Source organism: Nymphaea colorata, chromosome 10 (genome assembly GCF_008831285.2).
Source record: "Nymphaea colorata isolate Beijing-Zhang1983 chromosome 10, ASM883128v2, whole genome shotgun sequence".
In the NCBI taxonomy this organism is placed as follows: Eukaryota; Viridiplantae; Streptophyta; class Magnoliopsida; order Nymphaeales; family Nymphaeaceae; genus Nymphaea; species Nymphaea colorata.
Window position 1 is genome coordinate 13,599,402 of NC_045147.1, and position 24,773 is coordinate 13,624,174.

The window sequence follows — 24,773 nt, forward strand, 5'->3', positions numbered from 1 at the left end:
TGAAGGGTACTCAAGTCACGAGCCCAAGTCCAATGTATACGCCCCATTAAATTTTGAAGTCATAACAATTCAATTTTGATTTTTTTCCGTAAAACTTTTGATGTAAATGGTAGTACAACGGTTGACATGATTACCTTTTTTCATACAAAAATTATTTATAATCAATGAACAAACGGGGTTCAAGCGCCACATTATGTGCAAAATGTATTGCACTACACTATTGAAGGACAATATTAAAGTTTATTTACAAATCTCAACATTCGAGATGCAATCTTTATGGTTCAAAACTTACACAAAGTCGGTTTATATTGACATTTGGGAATGTGTAAACTTTGAAAATGTTGATCCTTGAAAATCCTGCTTAGTCCACACTGGAATAGATTTGCAGCTTTATAGTATGGTAAATCACATCTTATGATCATAATCTTGAAATTCTGATCATTATGGGGCAACGACAGACAAAGATAAAAAGTTATGGTACTTGGAATGCCATTTGTCATGCGGATGAATGATGCAGTACCGTTGTGGGGTCTGAAGTGCAATTGCTTTGATCTCTAAAGATACTCCACCAATAAAACCATGGACATCTGTTATTTTCCGTATTTCCATGTGACCACCACCAAAGTTTTTTTGTTCTTCTAAGCCAGCTCATGCAAATGATGCCATAATTTTGATACCACCGCAATCATGGCCTTTCAGATATGAGTAATAAATAAAAAGTAAAGCGACTTAATCGTCCAATAATTATATTTTTCATATAATCCCAAATACAAAAAAAACAAAAACCTGACTCTCTTTTTATCTAAACTTTTTTCAGCTAATTCTAGGTCTTCACAAAACAAAAACTTCTCTTGTGTGTTCAAATGTGAAAACTACGTACAAACACGTGCATTTTTTTTTTTTGGAAAATAAGTGGAAACAGTTTTACTTCAAAGTGTTTTTCTAAGTCCCCAATATTAAAGATCATGATAAAAAAAGAAAAAAAAAACTAATAAAATGAGAATGCATAACAGAATTTGTTTCAGAACAAAAAGTCCCCTACATATAAAAACAAACCGCAAAAGCAAAATATAAAAAACGAATTATACAAGATAATAACACAATAAAACAAAATAAAAAAGGTGAAAAAGAGTGGATAGACAGAACAGTAAAGTCGCTCAACAGCAAATGAAGAACAGCATCATACCTGAATAGTAAAGTGGACATTCTTGTGATGATGAGAATGTGCTCTTAAAGTTCTTCTTAAATACGCTACTAAGACACGACTAAAAAAAAAAACATGTGAGGAAACTAAAGTGGGTCTGAAAAGCTCTTAACAAAATAACCGTAGGCAAGGAGAGAAAGGGAGAGAGAGAGGGAAAACGGTTTGGCGGGGGTAGCATTGTGGTGGGGTTTATTTGAAAAAAGTAAAAAATAAGCTGCATAGTCATTAATACTCAGGGTTTAGGGGGCAATTTAGAAATTATCCTTGAAGGAGCATTAGAGCCTCATTTCTCCCGGGGTTGGGCCCCGTGACTAGTAGCCCACCAATAAAAAGGCGCGTAGCGAGCCACGTCAGCGCTATCCTGATGAAGCAACGGGTGGCCGTCCACCTGAGTTAACGGGGAAATGGTGCGGCGGGCCGCTGAATTATAACGTCCGACTTTTCGCAGACCTCCATTGTTTTAGCCATTGCGGGTGCAACCTAGAGAGGCCCTAGTCTACAGTTGGTCATGGCCTCATCCACCGCCGCCATTGCCGTCCCGCCGTCCTCGGCACTGATCGACGGGAAGTCCGGCCGACCGCAGGTGGCGGCGCCTCCACAGTGCCTTCCCTCCCTCACCCCTTCCCCGATTCGACTTCAGGGATGGAAATCCATGGCCTCTGGTACTCCTCCCAAATCTCTTGTTTGATTAATGGTCTTCAGTCCTTGGTTGTAGCTTTCCCTTTTTGTAGTTACTAAAAGCATGATTTTCGTTCGTGGACTTAAGCCATGGCATTGGAACTGCGTTTATAATGGAGTCACTTCTTATTTTAAGTATGACTACAATGTCACGATTTGAGTCGCCTGTATTTGTATGGACAAGAAATGACTGTGAACTCTTATTGCACTTATATTGGGGGAAGGGGATGCTAAATGATTATCTAAAAATGTTTGGATGTTGACCTTTATCCAGAATATCTTTGAGAACCTCATTTGATTGGATAAGCGTAGGAATTCAGGCTGCCACTTTGGGGAAAATCCCCATTTCCCCCATGACCGCAGAGTGTGGATCTTATGATTCGAGAGAATCGTGACTACAGTTTCGGCAGAAAGTTGGGCTCCAAGAGGAGGTCGTGACCATGTGCGAACAGGAACTAACACCCAGGAAAATGCCTAAAGATAAGAAGAAAAAAAAAGATGTTCCCGAGAAATTGGGTTTACATAAGAGAAATTTCGACATCACTCACAGAAGAACGTTTCTGTGCAACAGTTCATTGGAAAAGGCCGTTGCCTTCATGAAACATACTGCAACACTGTGGACGCATTTGTTGAGGCAAGACATAAACTTTCCGTCGTAAAACTTTTGTTTCCTATGAGATCCTTTTGACTTCACTACATCTCCAAAATAAATGTTCATGTGTTTATCAAATTTCTGAGATCACTCTGTTGATTGACATTGCATATGACCACTTTAAGCGAACTTTAGCTTGGCAACGATAGGACAGACATTGTGTTTTCAGTACTTCTAACGAATAGTTCATATTCCTTACATGAAATGGAAGTGAGTTCTGTTTGCTACTAACTAGCACCCTAAGTACAAAAATTAGTTGAAAGCATCTTAGTTTTCGAATACCACCAATATATTCTTTCATAGGACAACGTAATTTCTTGGATGAAAAACTTAACACTCAGATGCCATAAAGCACCCTCTCTCTTCAATTCGTGCAACTCTTTATGGACGAACAAACAGATCATGCTGAGGAGTCATGGATGAGTGAAATAAGTTGAAAACTATGTCCTTGCATACTGAGTGACAAGATTGCTGTTTGCCGATTGGCCACAGGGCGAAGGATGTCCCGCAGCACGGTTGTGATGGCCACTGGAGAGCCACCTGCAGAAGCTGGGACCGATATCTCAAGTATCACCAAACCCATCCAGGAAGCAGTAAGCATTATCATAGTTCTCTTTCTTTTGGTTTCCTGTTTCACATTGTGAAAGTTAATCCATTTCAAGAGCAGTGGGACAAAATCGATGACAAGTATGCAGTTGCATCGCTCACGTTAGCTGGACTCATTGCAATTTGGGGATCAACTGGACTCATTTCTGTGAGTAAACCAATGCACAGAAAGTGATAAATCTTCCTTCTATGTTTCATCTCCATAAAAGTACTGATTTCAAGATAGGGTTGATGCATGGATTTCTGATTCACAATTGGAGTCCAACTTTGAAGTTCAAATATATTATTAAATTTCAAATGGATGAACCATTAACTGAAATCAGCAGTTGGAGATTTTGATGCAAGATATGTTCTATTTGGCAGGCAATTGAGAGGCTACCTGTGGTTCCCGGTGTTCTTGAACTTGTAGGAATTGGTTACACAGGAGTAAGTTTATCTTTTACCTTTTTTTTTTTCTTCTGTTTCTTCTCAAAGAAGTGTGTGTACCGTGTGATGAGGTCAAGGTTCAGAATTTTGGTACAAGTTTTGGTTTTTAATTAGTGCAACTCAGTCCCAATTCTGAAGTTATTGACTGGAAGACGAGAAATGCTCTGATGTTAAAACGATTCTCACTTGGACTATTGGAGCATTCCTGAACTCGTAAACTTTTTTGAGTTTTATAACGGTTCAAACCCAATACTGTCATATGCAGTAACGGAGCTACATCTAATCTGGTGTGGGCAGTAGCCCACACCAGTCAGTCAAAAATCTGATCGTGATCTCATTATGATGAAACTGGATATGTGTCCAGCCACATGTGATGCCCAACCAAAAAATCCAGACTCCGCTGGTCATATGTACTGACATTGTTGATGTCAAGAGCTGCACATATCAAAATTCTGTGGAGAAATACAATAACATTGATTCTCGAGATTAAATTTTTTCTTTCATCTTACCAAGTCCATGGGATCAGTGAAGCGAAGAACAGAGTTAGTTTACCAACTGCAATTTTGATCTCTGTTCCAGCCTTCCCTGCCAATCAAGGCTCTGGCTGGGACATGGAAATTGGTCTGACCTAATTACTAACTATAAGAATGGATTCTAAGAAACACAGTTTTAGTTTTTGTTCTGTAAATTGAATCGTAGATGTCATAGCAATTATTTGCTGAACAAATAATCTGATGGGCGATAGCCATTGTTTTACCAACAGTTTACCGCTAAAAAATTTGCAATTTTCCTAGTGATTGAGTACACAATTTTTCTTTTCCTTTATCTTCTGGCGATGAAAAGGAACGTCTCGTTCAGTTCTAAACTCTTGATAGGCTTCAACTCGAGTGCCTTCATATCATCCACCTAGCTAGGTTCATGAAGCTTCTATTAGCAATCTAAAGCATGATTTCTATGCAACAATGATGTAACACTAGAAATAAATGCCGCAATAACCGTTTGAAATGGTCTACATGTGAACTCAGACCTGAAATAATTCTAGGCTGGGAAATACATGAAAAAATCCGTGTTTGCTCAATATAGTCTCATGGTGATAGAGCGTACTCAATACTGTTTCACGTCTGAGAGTTTGTTCAATTACATGTGTCTATCCTCCGTTCTTATACTACTCTTTCATGCCTGCAGTGGTTCATTTATAGAAACCTCGTCTTCAAACCGGACAGGTAAACCCGTTTCTATCTCTCTCTGTCTCTGTCTCTCTCTCTCCGTGTCTCTCTCCCCCTAATAAAATGGATTGCAGGGAGGCATTGTTTGATAAGATCAAGGGCAGCTACGACGAGATAACAGGCAGCAACTGAGAACCTCAAGTTGGGTGCTGAGAAGAGCATGAAAGAAGGGCATTTCAGGCAAGGAGGCACCACCAAGTTGCAAAGAAGACTGATGAGATGAAGTCATGTGGAACGTCTAAGAAGATGATCGATTAGATTTTAGTTTGACAGACCGTTACTGCAACTTATTCTTCTAGTAATCTTCTTCAAGCAACATGATGCAACCAGAGCCCTTTGTCATCTTTCCTTTGTAACTTCGTGCAACCTATGGCACAAGCATTATTGCATCTATATTATATTTTCATCCCTATTGTCGTTGTTCCACTAACCTTGTTTTGGTTGAAAATTGTGTCAAGTACGTCCACTTGAATCTAATAGTAAGGATTGCCTCAACTAGGCTAACCACTTCACTTCTTTTTCAGTCACCAAGAGAACTACCAGTTTTCCTTAAACCTCAGATACTCCTCCTTCACTGCTAGGAAGGTCTTTCCATTGCTTTAGCTTTACAGTGAGAGACGGATGGCAGATATCAAACCATTAGTATGCGAAGGCTCCCATGCCTTTGACGCTCAATTTGGAAAACGTACGTCGACCGGCTAGATGTTGAAGTCTTGTTCTTCTTGAACTTTGAAGGCCTTAAACTAACTCAACTCATCACGTTTATGGAGGTCTTTTGGGCATACTACCTAGCTAGAGATCCCAGTATCAATACCATGACCGCCTTTAAGTGCCTGAAGAACTGTGTGGGGCGCTTTATGAGCGTGCACTCACACATTGGCAGTTTGTCAGAGACGAAACATGTAAGAACTCTGCGGGTGACAGAAAAGTTTTACATCCCAAGGTAACGATGTGTCTACAGGTTTCGTATCAGGAGTGCATTCTTAATATTCTTTTGGAGTAAACTTGGTCGTGTGAAAAATTCCATACCACAGTAAACTGAATTTCTGGTTTCACATAAATTTGAAGATCTGCTGGATCCACAGATTGCTTCTTCAGAGAATATACAGATACTGGGAAGGACTGAATTTGTGATGTTCATGTCATTTGCAAGAATTGCCTACTCTGGACTCAAACAGGCGGCCCAAGCACGTTACTAGTTACTACCTATGGGCTTTCTGAGACTGACCTTGTAACTGACAAAACTCCATGGATGTCTCGAAACGAGAAAAAAAAAAAAAAGAGCACGTCTTTTCAGAACTGTAAAAAAAAATTCCTTTCAGGAGAAACGCTTAGGACTTGAAGGATTACGTATAATGCCTTTGAAAGGAACATGGTTAGAGATTTAATCACTTCTCAATTGAAACTGCACCTCCTATTGGATAGGTCGTCTAGAATGGTTTGATCAGTCGTCTGTAAGGGCTTTATAAATGATAGCTGATAGGCACATGAGAATTCCCCCTAAGGATGATCGCGGGTTGTCATTTTGCTGGTCGTGGTATAGGAGAACCGATAAATCTTCTCGAAACTCAAAAGTACTATCTAATGTAAACATGCATTTTCTAAGGAAAATACCAAACATCACTTCATGCTTTCACAAAATTAAACATATGGACGTCATCTTCACACTCAGAAGCTGATAAATCAACATTAAGGCGGTGTTTTGAACTGTATATATAAGATTTCTACGAGTTTAAAAAATCGATCTTGAATTCTTTGGCTAATAAGACCTTGTCATAGGACATGGTCACTGTGTGGATCCCCAAGTCTTTACACATGAAAGAAAATCTGTACGACTGTTAAAGAAAATCCCACAAATACGAGAATGGGTCGGACCTGCCCAAAATTGGGAATGATCCTACTACGCATTTCTTTAATTGGTTATGTAAGAGAGAAAGAGAGAAAGCTTGCAGAATCTTACTTGACGTGCCAACTTCGAGATTGAGTACCTGCATGTGGTTCTGCTTGGAGTAAACGCACAAATGCTCTCATCACCCTTAAGTACTGTGCGACATTCTTGGTCTGCTGTGATATTCATGTGCTCCGTGAATCCCGAAACCAAGTTGAGCACCCCCAAAGGTCCTTTAGTTTCCCTGAATTCTTTGGAGCCACATGGGTACTCTTTTTAGAGACTGAAAGCGCCTACTTCCCCTGCTTCTCCCTCTGCAAGCACTGGGACACAACACAATCTCTTCCTTTCTCTGCAAAGCCATGTCGTCCTTCACCTCCTTGGTAGCTACCGGTCATCTTTTCCTGATTTTTCTCGCATGGTTTTGTCTTCAAGTTTCTATTTCTTCAAGTAATGATGAACCTCGATTGATTAATCCCTGTAAAGAGCAATGTGGGACAATTCCAATTCCTTATCCCTTCTATTTAAGCAATAGTTCTTGTGGATTTGATGGTTTCAAGCTCAACTGCTCAAATTCCACCTTGTCTCTGACCCTGAACTCCAAGGAATATGTTGTTCTTAACATTTCGTCAGACGGTTTGCTGATAGACTTCTTCCCAGCTCGTTCTTGTCATGCCCAACTAGATGACTTCGATTTCAAAGGCGATCAGTTGTATGGAATTTCTGTCGACAATGTACTACAATTTTCAGAGTGTCGGAACACATCTATTTGTCGCGAGATCTGTTCCATGCAGTTATGTGAAGGAAAGAGTGAGTGCTGCTATCTTCTTTCGTCCTATGCCGTGTGGCAACCTGGTGATGGCTTCTCTGTGTTTTCTGCATTCGGGTGCGAAGGATTTTCTTGTTGGCATTCTGATCCTCAGACGGAACGTGGAATTAAACTTGAATGGGGCATAACGAAGTTGAATTCCAGTGGATTATGTCACCATAGAGCCACCGTGGTTCATGCAAGGACTGTTGATGGAATGAGGTGCAGGTGTAAGACTGGGTTCACCGGTGATGGATTTGCCTATGGGATTGGCTGCGTGAAATGTAAGTTAAGCAAATACTTAGTTTAGTTGAATAATTCCCTACCAAGTTTCTGTGGATATTACAAGCATGCTAGTAACTTTCCCAACGCAATGGGAAGTAAATGTAACCTATGTCAATGCTGCCAAATTTTTACTGGCTTATAATAGAATTTATCTCCAATTTGGCCTGGCTGTGCCAGGGAAAAGTATTGAAAAGGCATCTGACTCCTCCTTGAGAGTCCTGTGGACCTGTATAAATATGGTAACAAACGCGAGTCATTGATCTTTTCTCATGTGAAATCACTTTGTTCAGTTAGATTCTTTTTATATCGATCCAGAGATGAGGAAATGCACATAGACTACTGCATATAAAATAATGCTGTTCATACATTCGTTACTCCATTTTCGACCATCATCAAATTGAGATAAAAAAAGATCCAGAAATGAGGAAATGCACATAGACTACTGCATAGAAATTAATGCATTCATACATTCATTGCTCCATTTTCTACCATCATCAAATTGAAATAAAAAAAGCCATAAGTGTGATAGTTATCTACAATCATTGGAAGCCTTTCTTTTGTGCTTATTACGTTGGATCCACCCTTCTTCTTTTCTTTGTCAGCAAGAGAAATGAGCCATCAAACCATGAAGGTAATTTAATCATGTTATAGGATCTGGAATTTCCAGAAAAAAAAACAACAGAGATTCTAAATGTGTAAAGCTGCCAGACATGGTATATTTTCTCAAACTTTCCCTATATACGTGGGGGGCTGTCTCATGTCTCACTTGTACAATATCCAAAAAATCTGATTTGATTGGTTATCTTTCTTGAGTATTATTTTGCATTGCATTTGACAGCATGCAGCCGGCACGGTAGAATGGCCTATGGAAGTGCGTGCCACCTTCGCAACAACACTTCCATAATTATAGCTGGTGATGATCATGAGTCTTCTATATAATCTCTTAGTTAGTTGATCAATACTATTCAGTTCTAATGCAGACCATAGTTTGTGCACACAGGAGTATTGGCTTCAACGTCTCTTTTGGCTGTTTTAGCTATGTTACATGGATTACTTGGCAGATCTATCCAGAAGAGGCGGGATTGTGATCCTTGCAGCATCTTGAAAACCCCTGATTTCCAGAAGAATTGCAGTATCAGGATATTTTCTTATGTGGAACTTGAACGGGCTACAAATGGATTTGCAGAAAAAGACAGACTTGGAAATTTTTCCAACGCGATGATATATGCTGGAGCGATCGATGGTGGGATTCCAGTAGCTGTTGAGAAAATTCAGTATACAGGCCAAAAAGAGCTCTCTTTGTTGCTCAACAAGATAAATATTTTATCCGATCTTTCTCATGTCAACTTCGCCAGGCTTATAGGATGTTCTACCGACTTAAGTAAGACCATGTTTTTGGTGTACGAGTTGTTCATAAATGGCACTCTAGAGGAGCATTTGCAGAGTAAGGAAAGCCTAGCATTATGTTGGCACGACAGAATCAATATTGCTGCAGGCATAGTGAAGGCTCTCTCCTACTTGCAGTATGAGATTTCTCCACCAACCTACCACCATAACATCAGCTCTGCTAATATTTTCCTTGACAAAGATCGTACTCCTAGAATTGCTTTGTTTTGCTCTGTTTTTAGTCCGATCATTGAAAAAGATGAAGAGGAGATCTGCAATTTAGGCTTGATACTGCTCGAGATAATCACTGGATCAAAGTCAGCAACTGATCCTGTGGTTCTCTCTAAAAAGATTGACGAAGGAAAGCTGGACGAAGTTATTGATCCATTCCTGCTCTCTCATCACGAAGGGTTACATCTAGACGAAGTACAGAGGGTAGCAGAACTTGGCTTGAGATGTGTGTCTGTCAGCAATAAAACGAAGCCCAGCATTCTGGAGATTGAAGAGGAGCTTGAAAGTGTGAGATGTTGCAGAAAAGAAAGCCACACACGCACTTCACTAGAAGAGACATTCTCAAACTCTAGCCTGCTGCAAATGATCTCAATATCGCCAGACTCTTCTCTGGTAGGCTCCTTAATCTTAGAGAATGGCATTTCCATCAGTTCTTCACTGGGTCCTGAATTGGCTTGATAAACGTCCATCTGAAATTCATACATACCTCTGAATAATTGTTTTTGTTGAGATTAACCCAAGTGAGTGGTTTGGGGGTTATGTAGATCCTTAAGACATTCATTGCATAATAACCCGATGCGTAAATCATGGAAAAAAGTTCTCCATCTATGCGAATTGATTATTCTGAGTGAATGGGAGCAGAAAAAATTCTGCCAAATCACATTAATGTCTAGAGAAGGCTTTCAGGTCACTACCTTCTGGTGTCCAATCTAACCATTTGGGCAGCATGCAGTTGGGCGAATACAGAAGTTGCTACTCGATCATATGCGTGTGGCTGTGACCATGTTAATCTCCAGGATTTGATGGTGAAGATGTCTGAGCATTTCAGTAGTGTGATGTATCAAATGGTTCCATCTAGAAAAACTAATCCAATACTATACGAGACGTTTGATTGCAAAGATCCACATTAGCCTTTTTCCAGAACTTCACATGCGGGTAGATGAAACGATTTGATTTTGGCTTCGTGACCGCTAACCAGATCGGAGGGCCGGTTAGAATTAGATATGATACAGGCTGCAGAAATAAGAAAACCTCATACCAACTCGACCATTTTGCAATCCTCTACTCGTAGGGCACAGATGACAGATGTTTTAGAATGTAATGCATAAAGCAGCGACCGTTCTATAATGAACTTGAAGGGTTGAAAAAGAGATAAAAATGCTACTGTAAAAGTCATGTGGCTATGCCGACGAATTTGAAACCAAAAACTGTAGCGAACTTTTCCGATGACTTGGGAGAGCTCTGACCAGCAAGCCTTACGAAAGACAGTACCAGGGGAAAGCTCAGACACCAGAGAATGACACAAACATGTTTCTTAACTCCTTACAAATAAGAAACTGAACTTAATTATGCTCATCTTTTCGTAGATTATCACGTTAGATTCATTCCTTTTCCCTCACTTTGCGATCAACGCATTTTATATCTTATAAACACAGACATGTTTTAATATTGCAAGTATACGCATATGTAGCTGTTCCGATCATTGTTTTATGCGCACCAAATGTTCGGCGATGTACATTGATGACGAGGAGGCGACATCAAATGCTTGTAACCAGTCCAATTTCAAGATTTGACATATAGAAAAATAGAGATTGGACAAGATGACATGGCATTTCAAATCAGTCTGCGACATCACGATGAGATCCCATGAAGGCATTAGAGGTAAAAATGGAAAAAAAATGTTGGGAAAAGTTATTACATCACGGGGATGTAGCTCAGATGGTAGAGCGCTCGCTTAGCATGCGAGAGGTACGGGGATCGATACCCCGCATCTCCAATTATAGCACATTGGCCCTTTTCTTTTTGTCCTTTTGTTTTTTCGTTGTCTATTATTTGTTCATTAGAAATCCTTCTATTCTTTCTCCTAAACAATCCACCGTCCCCCAAGACCACCTCATTCTAACAAATCCGGGTTTAAATTTGATTTGACGGGTGATCTTCTGCCCCCTCATTCTCGCTCTTTCTTTGTTTCTTTTTATATATATATATATATATATATATATAATTCATGAATTTCAGAAGATAAAACTGCAGATCTCTTCATGAATTTAAGGTTAAATCTGATATCTGTGGCCATCAAATACATTCTAAAGGAGTCAGGATATGGAGCATGCCTCCATTATTAAATGGGCAGTTGCGGTTTGAATTATATGAGCATCAGACTGTCAGTGCAAGCCAAAGAATTTATAGGCAAAACTTGAGGGCCAGAATGCCAGCCATGAGGTTCAAGCGACAAAGGCTTTCATCTCCAAATTATTTTTTATGTGATAAATTTGGTTTTTTATGCGATAAACAAAACCAGATAAGATTAAAAAATTAATCAAATTCAAACCAGGCTTAGTACAACCAAGGCATGATCAATATCACAAGAAAGCAATTTAACTTCAAAATATGACCCACCATCTCATAACAGCAACCTTTCCTTGGCAAGAATGTAAGTGGATCAGATTATCTCATTATCGATCTGGTTTCAAATCAATTTAGTTGGATTTGGTAAAGAAATCCATATCTGATTGCTGTTGATATTTGGATTTAGTATGCAGTTCCACCATTGCACTGGATTTGAATCCAAGTTGGATTCGACATCTAAGGCTGCACACTTGCCGAGTCGAGCCCGAGCTTGGCCAGCTTGAGCTCGACTCGGCTCAAAAAACTTGAGCTCCTTATAGCAAGGTCCAGCTCAACTCGACTACACAAAATCGAGCTCGAACTCAACTCGTTTAACCCATTTAACTTGTTTAGGTGTTAATTCTTTTGGTGTTAACTCGTGTAAGCATTAACTTATTTAGCTCGTGTAAGTGTTAACTCATGTAACTCGTGAAAATTTATTTTTGACCTAAAAGTTATAACCAGTGATTCGATAAACCGGTTTTGACAATGTTTTATATAGTACCAGTTTGCGAGTTGAGTGTAGTATAAATAAGTCAAGTTCCTGAAGGTCGAACTCAACTCATTTATCGTTCCGAGTATCTTTGTAAGCTTGAACTCGGCTTGTTTATAAACGAGAGCACAAGCCAAGTTTTTTCGAGTGAGTTTGAGTCGAGCCCAAGTTGGCATGGCGGTCGTGGAGCCCTATCCACAGATGAACCGTCGAAACTCAGAACTCGTACTAGTCGGATCAGAATCTGATTTTATAAATAAGGTCCAAATCCTGTTGCGTAGAGTCCGACTAGTTCGATTTCGGTGGCAACTAGATCCGATCTGGACCCAAACGTGAACCGCTTAGACCCGGGCCCCTCCTAAGCTGTGTCAAACACAATGAGCCGACGGGAATAAACTTGAGCGAGTGGATAGGCTTTCAAGTCAGTAAAATTCCAAACTCGACTTCTCCACCAGAGATGAACGGACGGTGCCTGAACAAATGGGGCCCTTCTTCATATGAAGGAGCCCGGATGAACAGTAGGCTTCTGAAACGCGTCGTCACCTTTCGTCACATTAAATTTTTGTCTCCTGGGAAAAATGCGCTGCATCTTTGCCTGGGGAAGGCGAATCCAGAGAAGAGAACATGGCATGATGCCGCCTTTCCCGTCTGCATCTTTCATCCAGCGCATGCACCCTAGCTGAAGATCTTCCAGGTGGGGACAAAGCCTAAAGCATCAATCTTTCTCAGAGAATACCTCTGTGAGTCTGCATCACCGCTGATACAGATGTTCATTACTCCTGGCATCGGTCCAGGCCAAGTCAGTCAAATCTGCGTGAAGCCATCTAAGAGATCCCGTATCAAACTTAGAAAACTTGGCTCCAGATCATGAATTAGTTATTGGCTGCAATCAATGGTAACCGCTGCTGGGAGGTTTAAACTATTATTTCATGGTCAAGTTCTGCTCTGCAGTCAGCATATGATTCAAAACTTCAACCACCAGACTTTAATAACAGCTAATCGTGGAAGGACAAATCACTACCCGCAGTTTAGTTCTCCTTAATTTTGCCACCGGGAGTCAAAAGCTTAAAAGCAGTGGATGATGGCGTCTGCTGTTTGAAGCTCCAGAAGGCATGGAGGTTTCAGACTCGTTTGATCAAAGTCTTGTCAGTTCCAGGCTAGCTTTTCGCCGTCAACAGGTTCAAAGTTCAAGGTTTATCATTATAGACATGAAACTCGGATTACTTTGAATTTGTAACGTCCTCTCAACTTGTATCAGGTTGGTGGAGCTCATGAAGGTCTCAGGAGTCAAAGTTGGCAGCGGCGGACAGGCCAACTCAAGAAAAAGATCAGAGCAGTGAACCCTGTGCAGAAATGGTGGGTTGGGACCCAACCCCCTGTGTGAAAGTGAAGTAACTACAGCCGATGCATTGTTTTCAAACCCTTTGAAAATGGGTGCACATGCACTGGGGATTACGACCAAAGTGGGACTAGGCAGCTGTCGGCTGTATCTGTGCGAGTCAGCTCTGAGCTTTGCTTGGTAGGTGGAAAGTGAGACCCACTCGGACCCTGACCAGGACTTGGCATCTATAACTGGGTCCTGAGAAGAAGGTACGAGCCAATTCAATGACTGATGGGTGGGGCAATGCAGGGAACAGGTACAGTTCAGGTAATCTTCAGCAGGACGCAGATATGGGTCCATAATGATCTGGATACAGATCCATACCAAGTGTATCCGTCAAAGTGTCTCATGAAAATCATGGTCACATGAAGAACATTCAAACTAACCATGGATGAAAATTACACCACTCCATTGACCCAGCTAGACTGTACCTTTTGAATGATTAAACTGAATAATACCCACGAAGGGTAGGAGCTTGATATTTACTGGGCGGGTAAAAATGCTAGCTGCAAATAAATCTCATCGATCCACATCAAAAGGACAAGAAATAGACTATAGTTTGCTCTCTTTGAGATGAATATTTTCAACGTGGTGATAAATCGAGGGAGGAAATTTGTACAGAAGTACTTTGCGTAGCAGGGAAAAGTTAAATTGGACAGCATCGTCGGGCAAGAGGTAAATTAAGACTATTGAATCAGCAAGGCAGAGAATTAGGTGCTCCATCACATTCATAAGCATAGTTATGTCAATAGACGCTTGCTTTTCTGGAAGTAGAGATGTCTACCCATGACGAAGGAGACATTTCGAGGGCACTCATTGATGACAACCAAAAAAACGAAGCTTTGTGGACAGGTCCTTAATCAATATTTAGGTGTTGTGAAACCCATAGATTTTAAATTGTGAGCTCATAATGCTTCTGCTATTTTACGATTTGCCGCGATTCAGTAGGCTTTGAACAAGAAATAGTAATATCTTGTACTGCTTGACTAATCCGTGTTTACGTGGAAAATATGATCTGTTCAAACTTTTACTCTTTTAAATTAAGGCATGAAACTTATCTACAAGGGATTGAAGTTGAGCGTGACTTGCGTGCGCCGTATATGTCATATACGCCAAAAGAAACTCTCGGACATTTTGTTAATTATTTTAAAAGAGAATGTCCTTCTTAATCTTTTCACTTTTTAGATTTTTTTTTATCTTCACAGAGTTTTTTTTTTTTCATTAACCAAGAGTATTTTTGCCATTAACTATACTGGCCCATGAAAAATTCGTACACAAAAAATTCGTACACAAGTATGGCGTGCATGACCAGCTTCGATTAAAGTTGGGGTGTGTGAATCACACTAGCTGATGCCCATCATGATCTTGAAACACTTAAGCCCAAGACCTTCGAGTTCAAAGAATTTTAGGGTTCCTCACACAGTTGGAATTCATAATGCCATAGGGCATCAGTACAGTTCAGCCTATTTAAGCCATCAGATCTAGTAAAGTAATTTTCTTTTAGCATTGAGTTCCATAAGGACACACTAAAAGTAAGAAACATCATTCAGTTATTTTTATTATTATTATATTCTCAATATATTGTTCTAGATAGATAATAAAAGTCAAGTGTGCTAAGTGCCAACGTCAAGGTCCTGTTGCCATTCTCCTCTAAACCATTTTCTTTAGTCTATGCATCTGTCACTGCCAAGAGTACACCAACTGCATTTCTTTGACCGACATGAACAGGCTCATGCACCTTCCCAATTTGTAAATTTTATACTACCATTGACTGTTAGCAACGGTGTTCGCTCATGCACCCTCCCAATTTGTAAATTTTCTACTACCATTGACTGTTAGCAAAGGAGTTTGCAAGCGCTACAAGAGAATTAGAAAATTATATGTTGAGAACTGAAGGACAGATGTCCTAGTTATTGAGTTTGGTGGTTCCTCTTATAAAACTAGTTTCCTTAGACACATAAGAGTATGGACAAGACAAAATTGTTTAAGTCATGCAGTGAAAACCAGACGTACGTGTCCCTTGGTAATTGATTTCAAAGGAGAAAATGATGAGTTGTTCATATTTCGTTTGATGGATTGAGGTGAACTGAAAGCTAATCAAATGTAACTGTAAACATCCCCAAAGGAAGAAATACAAATGTCCAATCACTACATAAATATCAAAATTAGATACCGTTGTACTTACAGATTCATGTTTCTGGTTTGTCTAAGATTTATAATCCTGATCAGCAGAAGCTAGGACATTCTAAACCAATCGTAACCCTCCTTAGTAGCTTCTAATTAGTAGTTATGCAATTTAGATATATCCCAGCAAACATCATATAAATATATAAAACGAGTCATTCTTAGTTTGAGTACAGACCTAATGATCCAATAAGGTACTTTTGATAGGAAAATTAAACTTTGTGTTCCTAGTAACACGTTCCTAAAACACATGTTTTAATAACCTTATTTCTGTTTCAGGAGATACAATGTGATTTTGTCCTGCATTTCGTTCTTGATTGTTAGAATATGAAAACAACATCCATAACTGTATATACTATATTTACTGAAATAAAGATACAGTATTTTTGGCACATGTGCTCTAAGAATATGTGCTCAAAAGCCACAATGTCGTTATTGATTAATGCTTTCTAAGGAGTTGTTTGGCATTAAGGACACTTTTAAGTGTCCCATGAATTCGTCCAAAAAATTAAGCATATTCATGGAATACTAGTTTTAAAGATTTATGAATCTGCCCAATCTTTGAGGCTGATTCTTAGGATACTCACAGAGTGTCCTGAATGCCGAACGACCCCTAAGGGGCTGGCAAGGATCAAGCCAATCCTTATGAGCATAAGAGGCTGCCCAGCAATTGAAGCATGAGAATCATTAGTTAATGTGCTCTCTGCACCATTAATTGTGTGATCCCAATTGTTGTGCAGTTTTGATGACTTGACCTCGATTCTAAATTGAGGCATGTAAGTGACTCTGAGGAGCGAATCATGGAGGCAAATCCAAAGGCGGGCATGCCAAACATGAGAGCGCATTGTGGTCTAACGGGAATTCACATCACAGAAGGAAAAACCACACAAAATGAAAGCAATTTAATTAGTCTCATTTTCATTGTAGACATATATTCTTGAGGTCAATTAACAGGCAATTAAAGTGGTTCTTCTGCTGTGAGACTGAAGCTGGGCCGTGCGGACTTCGGTAAACAAAGGGGACACTCTTTTATGTTAACATACTCACCGTTCTGTCAAGGTAAACCAATGGTAAAACTTCGGGGATATTCGAAACAGGAGCAGTCAGTGTGAAGCTTATGCGTGATCCTGATGAATATATAGGTAGGTCATCCCACTTAACTCATGCCTTTTATTGGAGGATACTACTACCAGACCAGAGAGTAAAGCATGGTAATTGAAGGGTACTACTACCATAGTAAAGCATGGTAATTGATAAATATTCTTCTCTCGAATTAATAACTTTGTCATTTTCGAAAAGGACGGCACCTGCTTTAATTTCCAGCTTGCCAAGATAAAACTACTGAGAAGAGAATAAGAGGAGGAAGGCAACTGGCCAGACGTTTGAGCGGCTTTATGTGAATATGTACCACGGATGGTGCAAGAACATCGTCGGCAGGAATTACTGCAGTAAATTAAAGCCCTGAAACTTTTCTTCTGGATCTCAACATGCTCATGTTTAACTTTCTTTAATGGTTTTTGTTGATGTAGAAGTAAAATAAAAGAAGAACGAATTAATCATGTCCATACAATGAAAAGGTCATGAATGAAGACAAATTTCTTGGCCTCTAGTCCCCACATGGTAAGCAGTATCTCCCGGCCCCGCAGAGAGACATCTTAGCCACATTGCTAGAGGACAAGACATTTAGTCACGTGGAATTGGTATATGATAGTAAGAACGGTGTGGGGCTCGTGACAAGAGACGCTCTTGGCCTGGCAATATTTGGCTTTGGCCACGGTTCACATCATGGCCCGGAAAACACATGCTCGGTTGGTTTAATTTCAACCATGTTTGGTCGTACGTCACAGGTGACTCCAACTCATTCCTTCTCTCATTCATCTGTACTCTCTCTCTCTCTCTCTCTTCTTTGTTCGATGGATGAAAAGAAAAGAAAGCAACTATAGGAAGGGACTTTGGCTGTGCACAGACAAGGTCCGTTTCAGTACATTTAATGGTGGAACTTCCTCTCTCTCTCTCTCTCTCTCTCTCTCTCTCTCTCTACCAAATGATGGTAATACAACCGGGCAGGCTGGATGGTATGTAAACCCACATACTCGATTGAATTATTGGTGGCTCTATCCTGATGGTATTGATATATATGCTCGTTTACTTAACTTTGGAAAGCCACTACTCACCAACTAAAACCCTTACCAAATAATAAATGTAGTTCTTATTGGTGGCTCCCTCTCTTTTTCTTTTCCGGCATTATCAAGATGGTGCAAGTTGAAAGCACATAGAATGCTCATTTCTAGCTGCAAGGTAAGAAATACATTTATTATTTGGTAAGGGATCTAATTGCTGACTAGTGGCTTTCAACATGACAATTTATGTCAATGCAGAAACTATAGAATGCAGGTTCGGACTGATGAGATATGTTGACAATGAAGGAACCATGTGAAGGGGAAAATTTATCAAAAGAAACAAAATGAGAGAGAGGGTACCAGCGGCCATTATTCTCCTCCAACGATGCTTGTAGAGGGATCTCAGCTGAGCGGCACCACAATAGAAGTTTCTAAGAAGGACAGGCGGTTTCTCTGAGTTCAGTATTGTGAGTGGGTAAAGGTTCAGGACGAGGCTGGGTGTTGTCTAGGGTTCACTAGAATTTGAATGGTCTGATATGGAGTTGGAATCATGTTCAAAACAAGGATTATGTGGGGAACTAGGAAGTGCTTCATTAGATGGTGGTGGTGTGGTGTTGATCATCTCCTCTAGTGATAGAAATTCATTGTTTTCACTTATGTTATCTGCTATAGGATTAGGAAAAACCGGGTTAATTTCAGGTTCAACTGAGGTCTTGAAAGGAAATATGTTTGTTTTCATAGAATCTAACATCACAGCTTGAGAAACACTTCTCATTTTCAAGATCAAATACCCGGTATGATTTTTTACAACTGGGGTATCCCAACAACATGTATCTATGAACACATTGATTAAATTTATGTTTAATGTCTAGATAGGTTGCAAAACACTGACATCTAAAGACTCTAGGTGTGAGAAACTAAGCTTTTTATTAAGTAGATGCTCATACGGTGTTGCTCATTGAATCAAATTCAGATGGAGTTCAGACTTCAGTTGATGAGGTAGGTGGCAGTCATAACACAATCCCCACAAAATCTCAAGGGATGATTGGCCAGAAATTTTAGTGCTCTTCCAACACATTAGAGATGACGATGCTTTTGCTCAACAGTATCACTTTGTTGTGGGGTTTTGGTACAACTGTGTTCATGTAAAATTCCATTTCGCTGAAAATAACTTTTCATTTCACATGAAAAAACTGTGCTCCATTATCAATTCTAATTCGAAGAACTGTTGTGTTGAGGCCGTATAAGGGTTTTTTAGCCGATGCACCTTAGTATCCCTCTCTCGGGCAAAGCTAGGAGGAAGAGTCATGTAAACTTCTTCATGTAGATCACCATGGAAGAAAGCATTGTTGACGTCAACTTGAAAACGACTCCAATGGCTGCAATAGATAAAAGACATCGAATGGTGGTAATTTTGATTACTAGATAGAAGGTATCCGTGTAGTCGATGCCCTTCATCTGGGTATATCCTTAGCGACAAGGCGAGCCTTATAACGCTCAATTGTACCATTTGCAGGATATTTTATCCTATACACCCATTGGTAGGTGATAGGATGCTTACTTGTTGGAAGAGAAACCACGTCCCAAGTTGAGATTGCTTCTACTACTCAAATTTAAGTGGTCATATCATCTCTCCATTCTTGATATTGCATTGCTTCTTGGAAAGTTGATGGTTCTTGGTGATTTAAAATAGAGGCAAGAAAAACTTGATAGTTAGAGGAGAACTTATGTAGATGAAGGTAATGACTCATAAGGTATCATGTTCCTTTGGGTCGAATAGGTGTCGACTTCGACTCAAATGATGTGGGTTGAGCAATGGAATGACATTGATAGTCCTTAAGACGTGAATGTAGAATGCGTTGTCTAGTTGATCGCCACAATGGAGGTTCAGTGGAAGAGGTACCAATGTTGGTGATTATGGGTTCAAAGGTGTGGGATGGGAGCTGATCCGATGGTGGAGATGGTGGCTCTAGTGTGTGTGTTGGCGAAGAACATGGTGGTTGGTTAGGTTGGGGTGGGCTAGGTGTATGAGTTTGGTATTCATATTCAAGTGATTCTTGAGATGGAAGAGGTATAACAACACCACTATCTTGGTCTTCGTGGTTTTGAAAAGAAAAAAAAAATTAATTTAACTTCTCGACTAGTGAAAACTTCATGAGTGTCAAGGTCATAGAGTTTATAAGCAGTTTGACCAAAAGGATCCGACAAAAGCACATTTTGTTTGAGTGTGAGTCAAATTTGTGGTTTTTGCCAATGTTGTAAGCATAACACAAGCAGCTAAAAACACAAATGTGGTTGTATCTAGGAGTCATCTATAAAGAACCTCATAAGGAGTTTTCCTTGTGAAGGATGAGTAGGCAAATGATTGATTAATAAGTAGCAGTTAAAACATATCCCTCTAAATTTTACAGGCAAGCATGCCTGAAAACAAAGTGCACGAACAATATTTAAGAGATGTTTGTGTTTATATTCAACCAGTCCATTTTGCTGAAGTGTGGTGACGTAGAAATGTTAATGTTAAGATTTTTCATATTCACATAAACAAATTCAACTCTATTATCAGTGCGGATTTTTTAATAGAATTTTAAAATTAATTTTCCACAAGATTAATAAATTTTTGGATATAAAAAAACGTTTCAGAACCTACATGCAGCATGAAAAATCATCCACAATAGTGAGAAAGTAATGAGCTCAGGTGTTTGATAACTTTCCCAAATATTACAATGAATCAATTGAAATATACTACTTGTAGATATTGAATTGTTAGGAAAGAGTAAACTAGCTTGTTTGGTAAGATAACATATAGAGCAATGTTCATTAATATGAAAAAAAACAATGAAACTAAATAACATCTTCAAATGAAAAAATGAAGAGTGACCGAGTCTAACATGCCATACAGTGGATTGGTTCAATGAGGCTATGGCAGCGTGTGGATTGGTTGAAAGATGTCTCTCTCTCCACTCAGATTGAAGCAAGGGGAAAGGGGGAAAGGCTTCGGCATCTTCAGGGTCTCTCTCTCTCTCTTTTCTTTCAAAATTACCTCGGTGATGGGTCATCTATATTGTGCTATCAGAAGATTGAACCATATGTATCAGGTGGACGTGCTTGATTGAGTAGTTTGGACGTCAATATCACATGTCATGCTCACATGTAGTTGGTTCAATTGGTCCATTTTCTCTAATGTCTGGGTTCCATGTAAGAGGCTACCACACATCAAAGATGAGCACATGCATCCCTGAGCTAATGATGAAGAAGATGACACCACCATAGAATTTAGACTAGCCAAGACGAAGCTATGGAAGTGGGACAACAAATTCCTTGGGAACTGACATTAAAGAAACACTTCGTACTAAATTTCACCGTCAAAATTTTGCAGCTGGACGGAATCGGATGGCAGATAGACATCATGAATTAGCTTGAGAATTTTCTCGTGTGTTCTATTATTTAAAAAGGTGCATCTGGCATTCTGGATTTATTTGTTAAAAGCAGATGGCAGTGTAGATGTGCGACAAAAGGCAGACACCGAGGAAGTTTCATTGAAGGATCCTTATGTGGGTAATTATTCGTGGTTAAAACAAAAGCAATAAATAGGAGACTAAGTTATGGCAATTTACCTCGAAGTTCTAACTGCATGATGTTTCCAGTGGTTTCCCTTCTACGTTTATTGGCAAGGAGCCACATACACCACTTAAATGAGCATGAGCCATAATAGTAAAACCCCGAGTCGGCCCACTCTCTGACTTAATTTAGAGTCTTTTAAATGGTAGCGAACTTACATAAACAGTTTTCTGGATGCGTAGTTGAAAGGAAGTGTAGATCTTCAGTATTAAAATTTGTCCTGGCATTGCTGTTCTTTGTCTGCAAAACCACCCGCCAGTGAGACTAAGGACTTTCTTTCATAAATAAAAACTGTAGTTTTTGTACTTCATCCGTATTTAAAACTCTTTTTTAAGAATTTAAATACAAAAATAAACAAAGATCACTTTATTAGGGGTACCAGTCACTCGAGGTGCCTAGGATGTGGCGCTAAGGGTGGCCCAATCCGGCCGGTGAGCCTGGCCCGGGCTCGGGTCTCGGCTCGACCAATTTAAAATTAAAAAATAAGTTTTTTTATTTTAAATTATTTTTTAAAATATAAAATATATTTATTAATAATAAATATATATTATTAAAAATAATAAAAAATAATTTTGTAATCTAAACGAGCCGGGCCAAGCTGACCCAAGCCATGTTTTTCCCAGCCCAGGCCGGATGCCCAGGCTTAGATCTGACACACGCGCTTCTCAATTGCAAAGCACATCACAAGACATGCGCCTCTTCACTGAAAATGCATTAATTTCCTCTCTCATGCTTACCGATCGCATTTCATTTTTATTTATTCATCGCTTCCTATTGTGTTTAATTTTTGTAACAAATTCAAATAGTATTTTTTCATTACTTCTTCGAGTCATTTACTGATCATCTCCTCCTGCTTCTGATACATCTTTCTTCTGTCTTCAAGCATTATTTCTGCCGTTGTATTTGATTTCCGTTCTGCTCTCACTTAATCCTTGTTGTCTCGCTTCGACTTCAGGCGTGACTTTTCTTGTGTATTTCAGATCTTGGTAGTTATGGTTTGAGCAGCACCAATAAAAATATTCATGCACATTCTTATATAGTAGAAAGAAAGAGAAACTAAGAAATCTACATCTCAGGTTCATAAACCAAATACTTTGCCAACAAGATGATGCATAATAGCTCAACAGTAGATATTCTTTTTCTGCAAGATCTTTGTCATCACATTCTCATCCTCCATGGCAGAGATAAAATTTTGTTGCCATCCACAGCAGGGCCCCAGAATCTGAAAGGCGATTAAAGGGGGAGGTAGGCTAGCTAGGAAGGGGACCTGTCTACTGACAGATCAAGGGGTGCGGCGATTGATGGAGGAGGAGGACACCCCATGCTGCGCATGAAGGCCTACCCCCCTAAAGCGGATGGCGATTGCTTGTGGGGTTATCTCCCCACGTCCTCTGCTCATGCATGTTATCTCCTTCCTCCCTCTGCCTTTCTCATGTGGGGATCACCAACTTCTGCCACCGTTACGTGATGTTGCTTGGATCTCCCACCAGAAAAATTTAAAAAGAGAAAGAGAAAAGAGAAAGAAAGGCATGAACTCCGGTTGCTTGTGCATGGGGATTCCTGAAGTCTTTAGTATGATGCCAACGCAGGAAAAGACCTTTGTAACGGACATCCCGCATAGTGAAGTCATTCCAAAGTTTGGAAGCTTCTGTTATGTTTTCACAGCAATTTACAAGTAATAACTACTCATATATATTGCACCGAGTCCGAATTAAATCAGAACGGAAGTTTTCTACAATGATTGCCTACGTGTTCGGACAATAGATTTTGATGAATAAATTTCTTGTTTTTCAAAAACTGTAGATTTTGACGCTAAAATCTGACACAAAGCGTAGTTTTAGGTCATGCAAACCGGTTGTGAGCAGTTTTATCTCAAAGTTTATGGTGAATGAGTAGTGAAGAATATAAATTAATGTTTAGAGAGAGAAAGATACATTTAATTCACCAAACTAAAAGGGGAGTGGTCATATCAACTGTCAAATTAATCGCATGGTTGTGGTAATCTCACATCCCCAACATCAATCGTGGTGACCAGTGATCACCCTCATGGGAGCAGAAACGCAACGGTATCTTAACAATGTGACCTGACATAACAGAGGAACTGCTGTCGAAGAGAAGTTTGATGTTGCAGCAGGAGAGAGCTGGCATCTTCCACAACCTACCTGTAAGCATGGCTTCATTCCAAGATAAAATCTCCAAGTAAAGCTGCACACGCCACATGCATGCAGAGAGAGAAAGGAAACTGTGGGGCCTCTTCACAGAGAAGCAGAAGCCTCTCTCTGTGTTGAGCTATGCATCTTTTGGCCAGTCTTGATCCTGGACCATGGATAGGGTGCTGCTGGCCACATCGCTGTTGCATGCTGTCAGCTTGAGGAAGAAGGCTGTCCTGTCCCCACGAGCTACTGCTGATCATCTCCCAGTTGTGCCCACCCTGCACCCCAAATATCATTTTCCTTACCAGAATGCGCAAGTGCAAGGGAAATGGAATATTAATGGGGGGAAGTGGAACCTACTACTCATCACTAATAATTGAAAAAGCACAAAAAGGGAATAATGGGATGAAAAAAGGTTCCATCGTCTCTTCATGTAACTGGATAGAGAATTCAGGGCCCCCACTTCCGTTCACAAGAAAACATCTCCAGGTCACCTTCCAAAGACGGTAGAGTAGTCCTTCAAAAGCAGCGGCGTTCTCATTATTCCTGAAAGCATTCAACTATTTCACCGAAAGCTGAATGAGAATAACTAATTATGCACACAGCCACTTTTATAATTTAAAAGAGCTATTATATATATATATACATATATGATAACCCTAAAATTAAAATTACCAGCCATCAAACTGGGGGTTCACAGTAGAGAACGTGTCGATGTCCTAGATTTTTGAATTAGGCTGCAGACTGACGTCCTTTCCAGTGGCCGGAATTGGAGCATGCCATGTGTCTCCCCCCATTCAACTCTATCAGTGAAACAAAATGATTCACTCCAAGCAGGAGGCTTTCATCTGGAGAACGGGCACATGGCATCACCCAATCGGTGGGTCGCTACCAGAAAACCTCAGACCCGTCATTGATTGTCCACCTTTTCATTTGAATAAATTGCGGACACCCTCCCACCTAACGACACATTTGAGAAAGAGCTGCGCCCATTCTTCAGTTATTGCATTTTAGACACCCTGCAACTGCGATAAATGCTAAGTGGA

General features: G+C 39.9%; 2 protein-coding genes and 1 non-coding gene across 3 annotated transcripts; all 3 read left to right on the forward strand.

The window, feature by feature from the left end:
* Positions 1-1,611: 1,611 nt before the first annotated feature.
* On the forward strand, positions 1,612-5,204 carry LOC116263148 (protein CURVATURE THYLAKOID 1B, chloroplastic-like). The gene is made up of 6 exons (XM_031642764.2): positions 1,612-1,866; positions 3,027-3,127; positions 3,202-3,288; positions 3,504-3,566; positions 4,752-4,789; positions 4,867-5,204. Exons 1-6 carry the CDS (start codon positions 1,713-1,715, stop codon positions 4,922-4,924), a joined length of 501 nt encoding a protein of 166 aa, XP_031498624.1. The 5' UTR covers positions 1,612-1,712; the 3' UTR covers positions 4,925-5,204.
* A 1,808-nt stretch (positions 5,205-7,012) lies between these two features.
* On the forward strand, positions 7,013-9,970 carry LOC116262630 (probably inactive receptor-like protein kinase At2g46850). The gene is made up of 3 exons (XM_031642116.2): positions 7,013-7,772; positions 8,612-8,686; positions 8,774-9,970. The coding sequence occupies exons 1-3, from the start codon at positions 7,043-7,045 to the stop codon at positions 9,847-9,849; spliced, it is 1,881 nt and encodes a 626-aa protein (XP_031497976.1). The 5' UTR covers positions 7,013-7,042; the 3' UTR covers positions 9,850-9,970.
* A 1,124-nt stretch (positions 9,971-11,094) lies between these two features.
* TRNAA-AGC (transfer RNA alanine (anticodon AGC)) lies at positions 11,095-11,167 on the forward strand. The gene has a single exon. It is a non-coding gene; the product is annotated as a tRNA-Ala (tRNA).
* Positions 11,168-24,773: the final 13,606 nt, after the last annotated feature.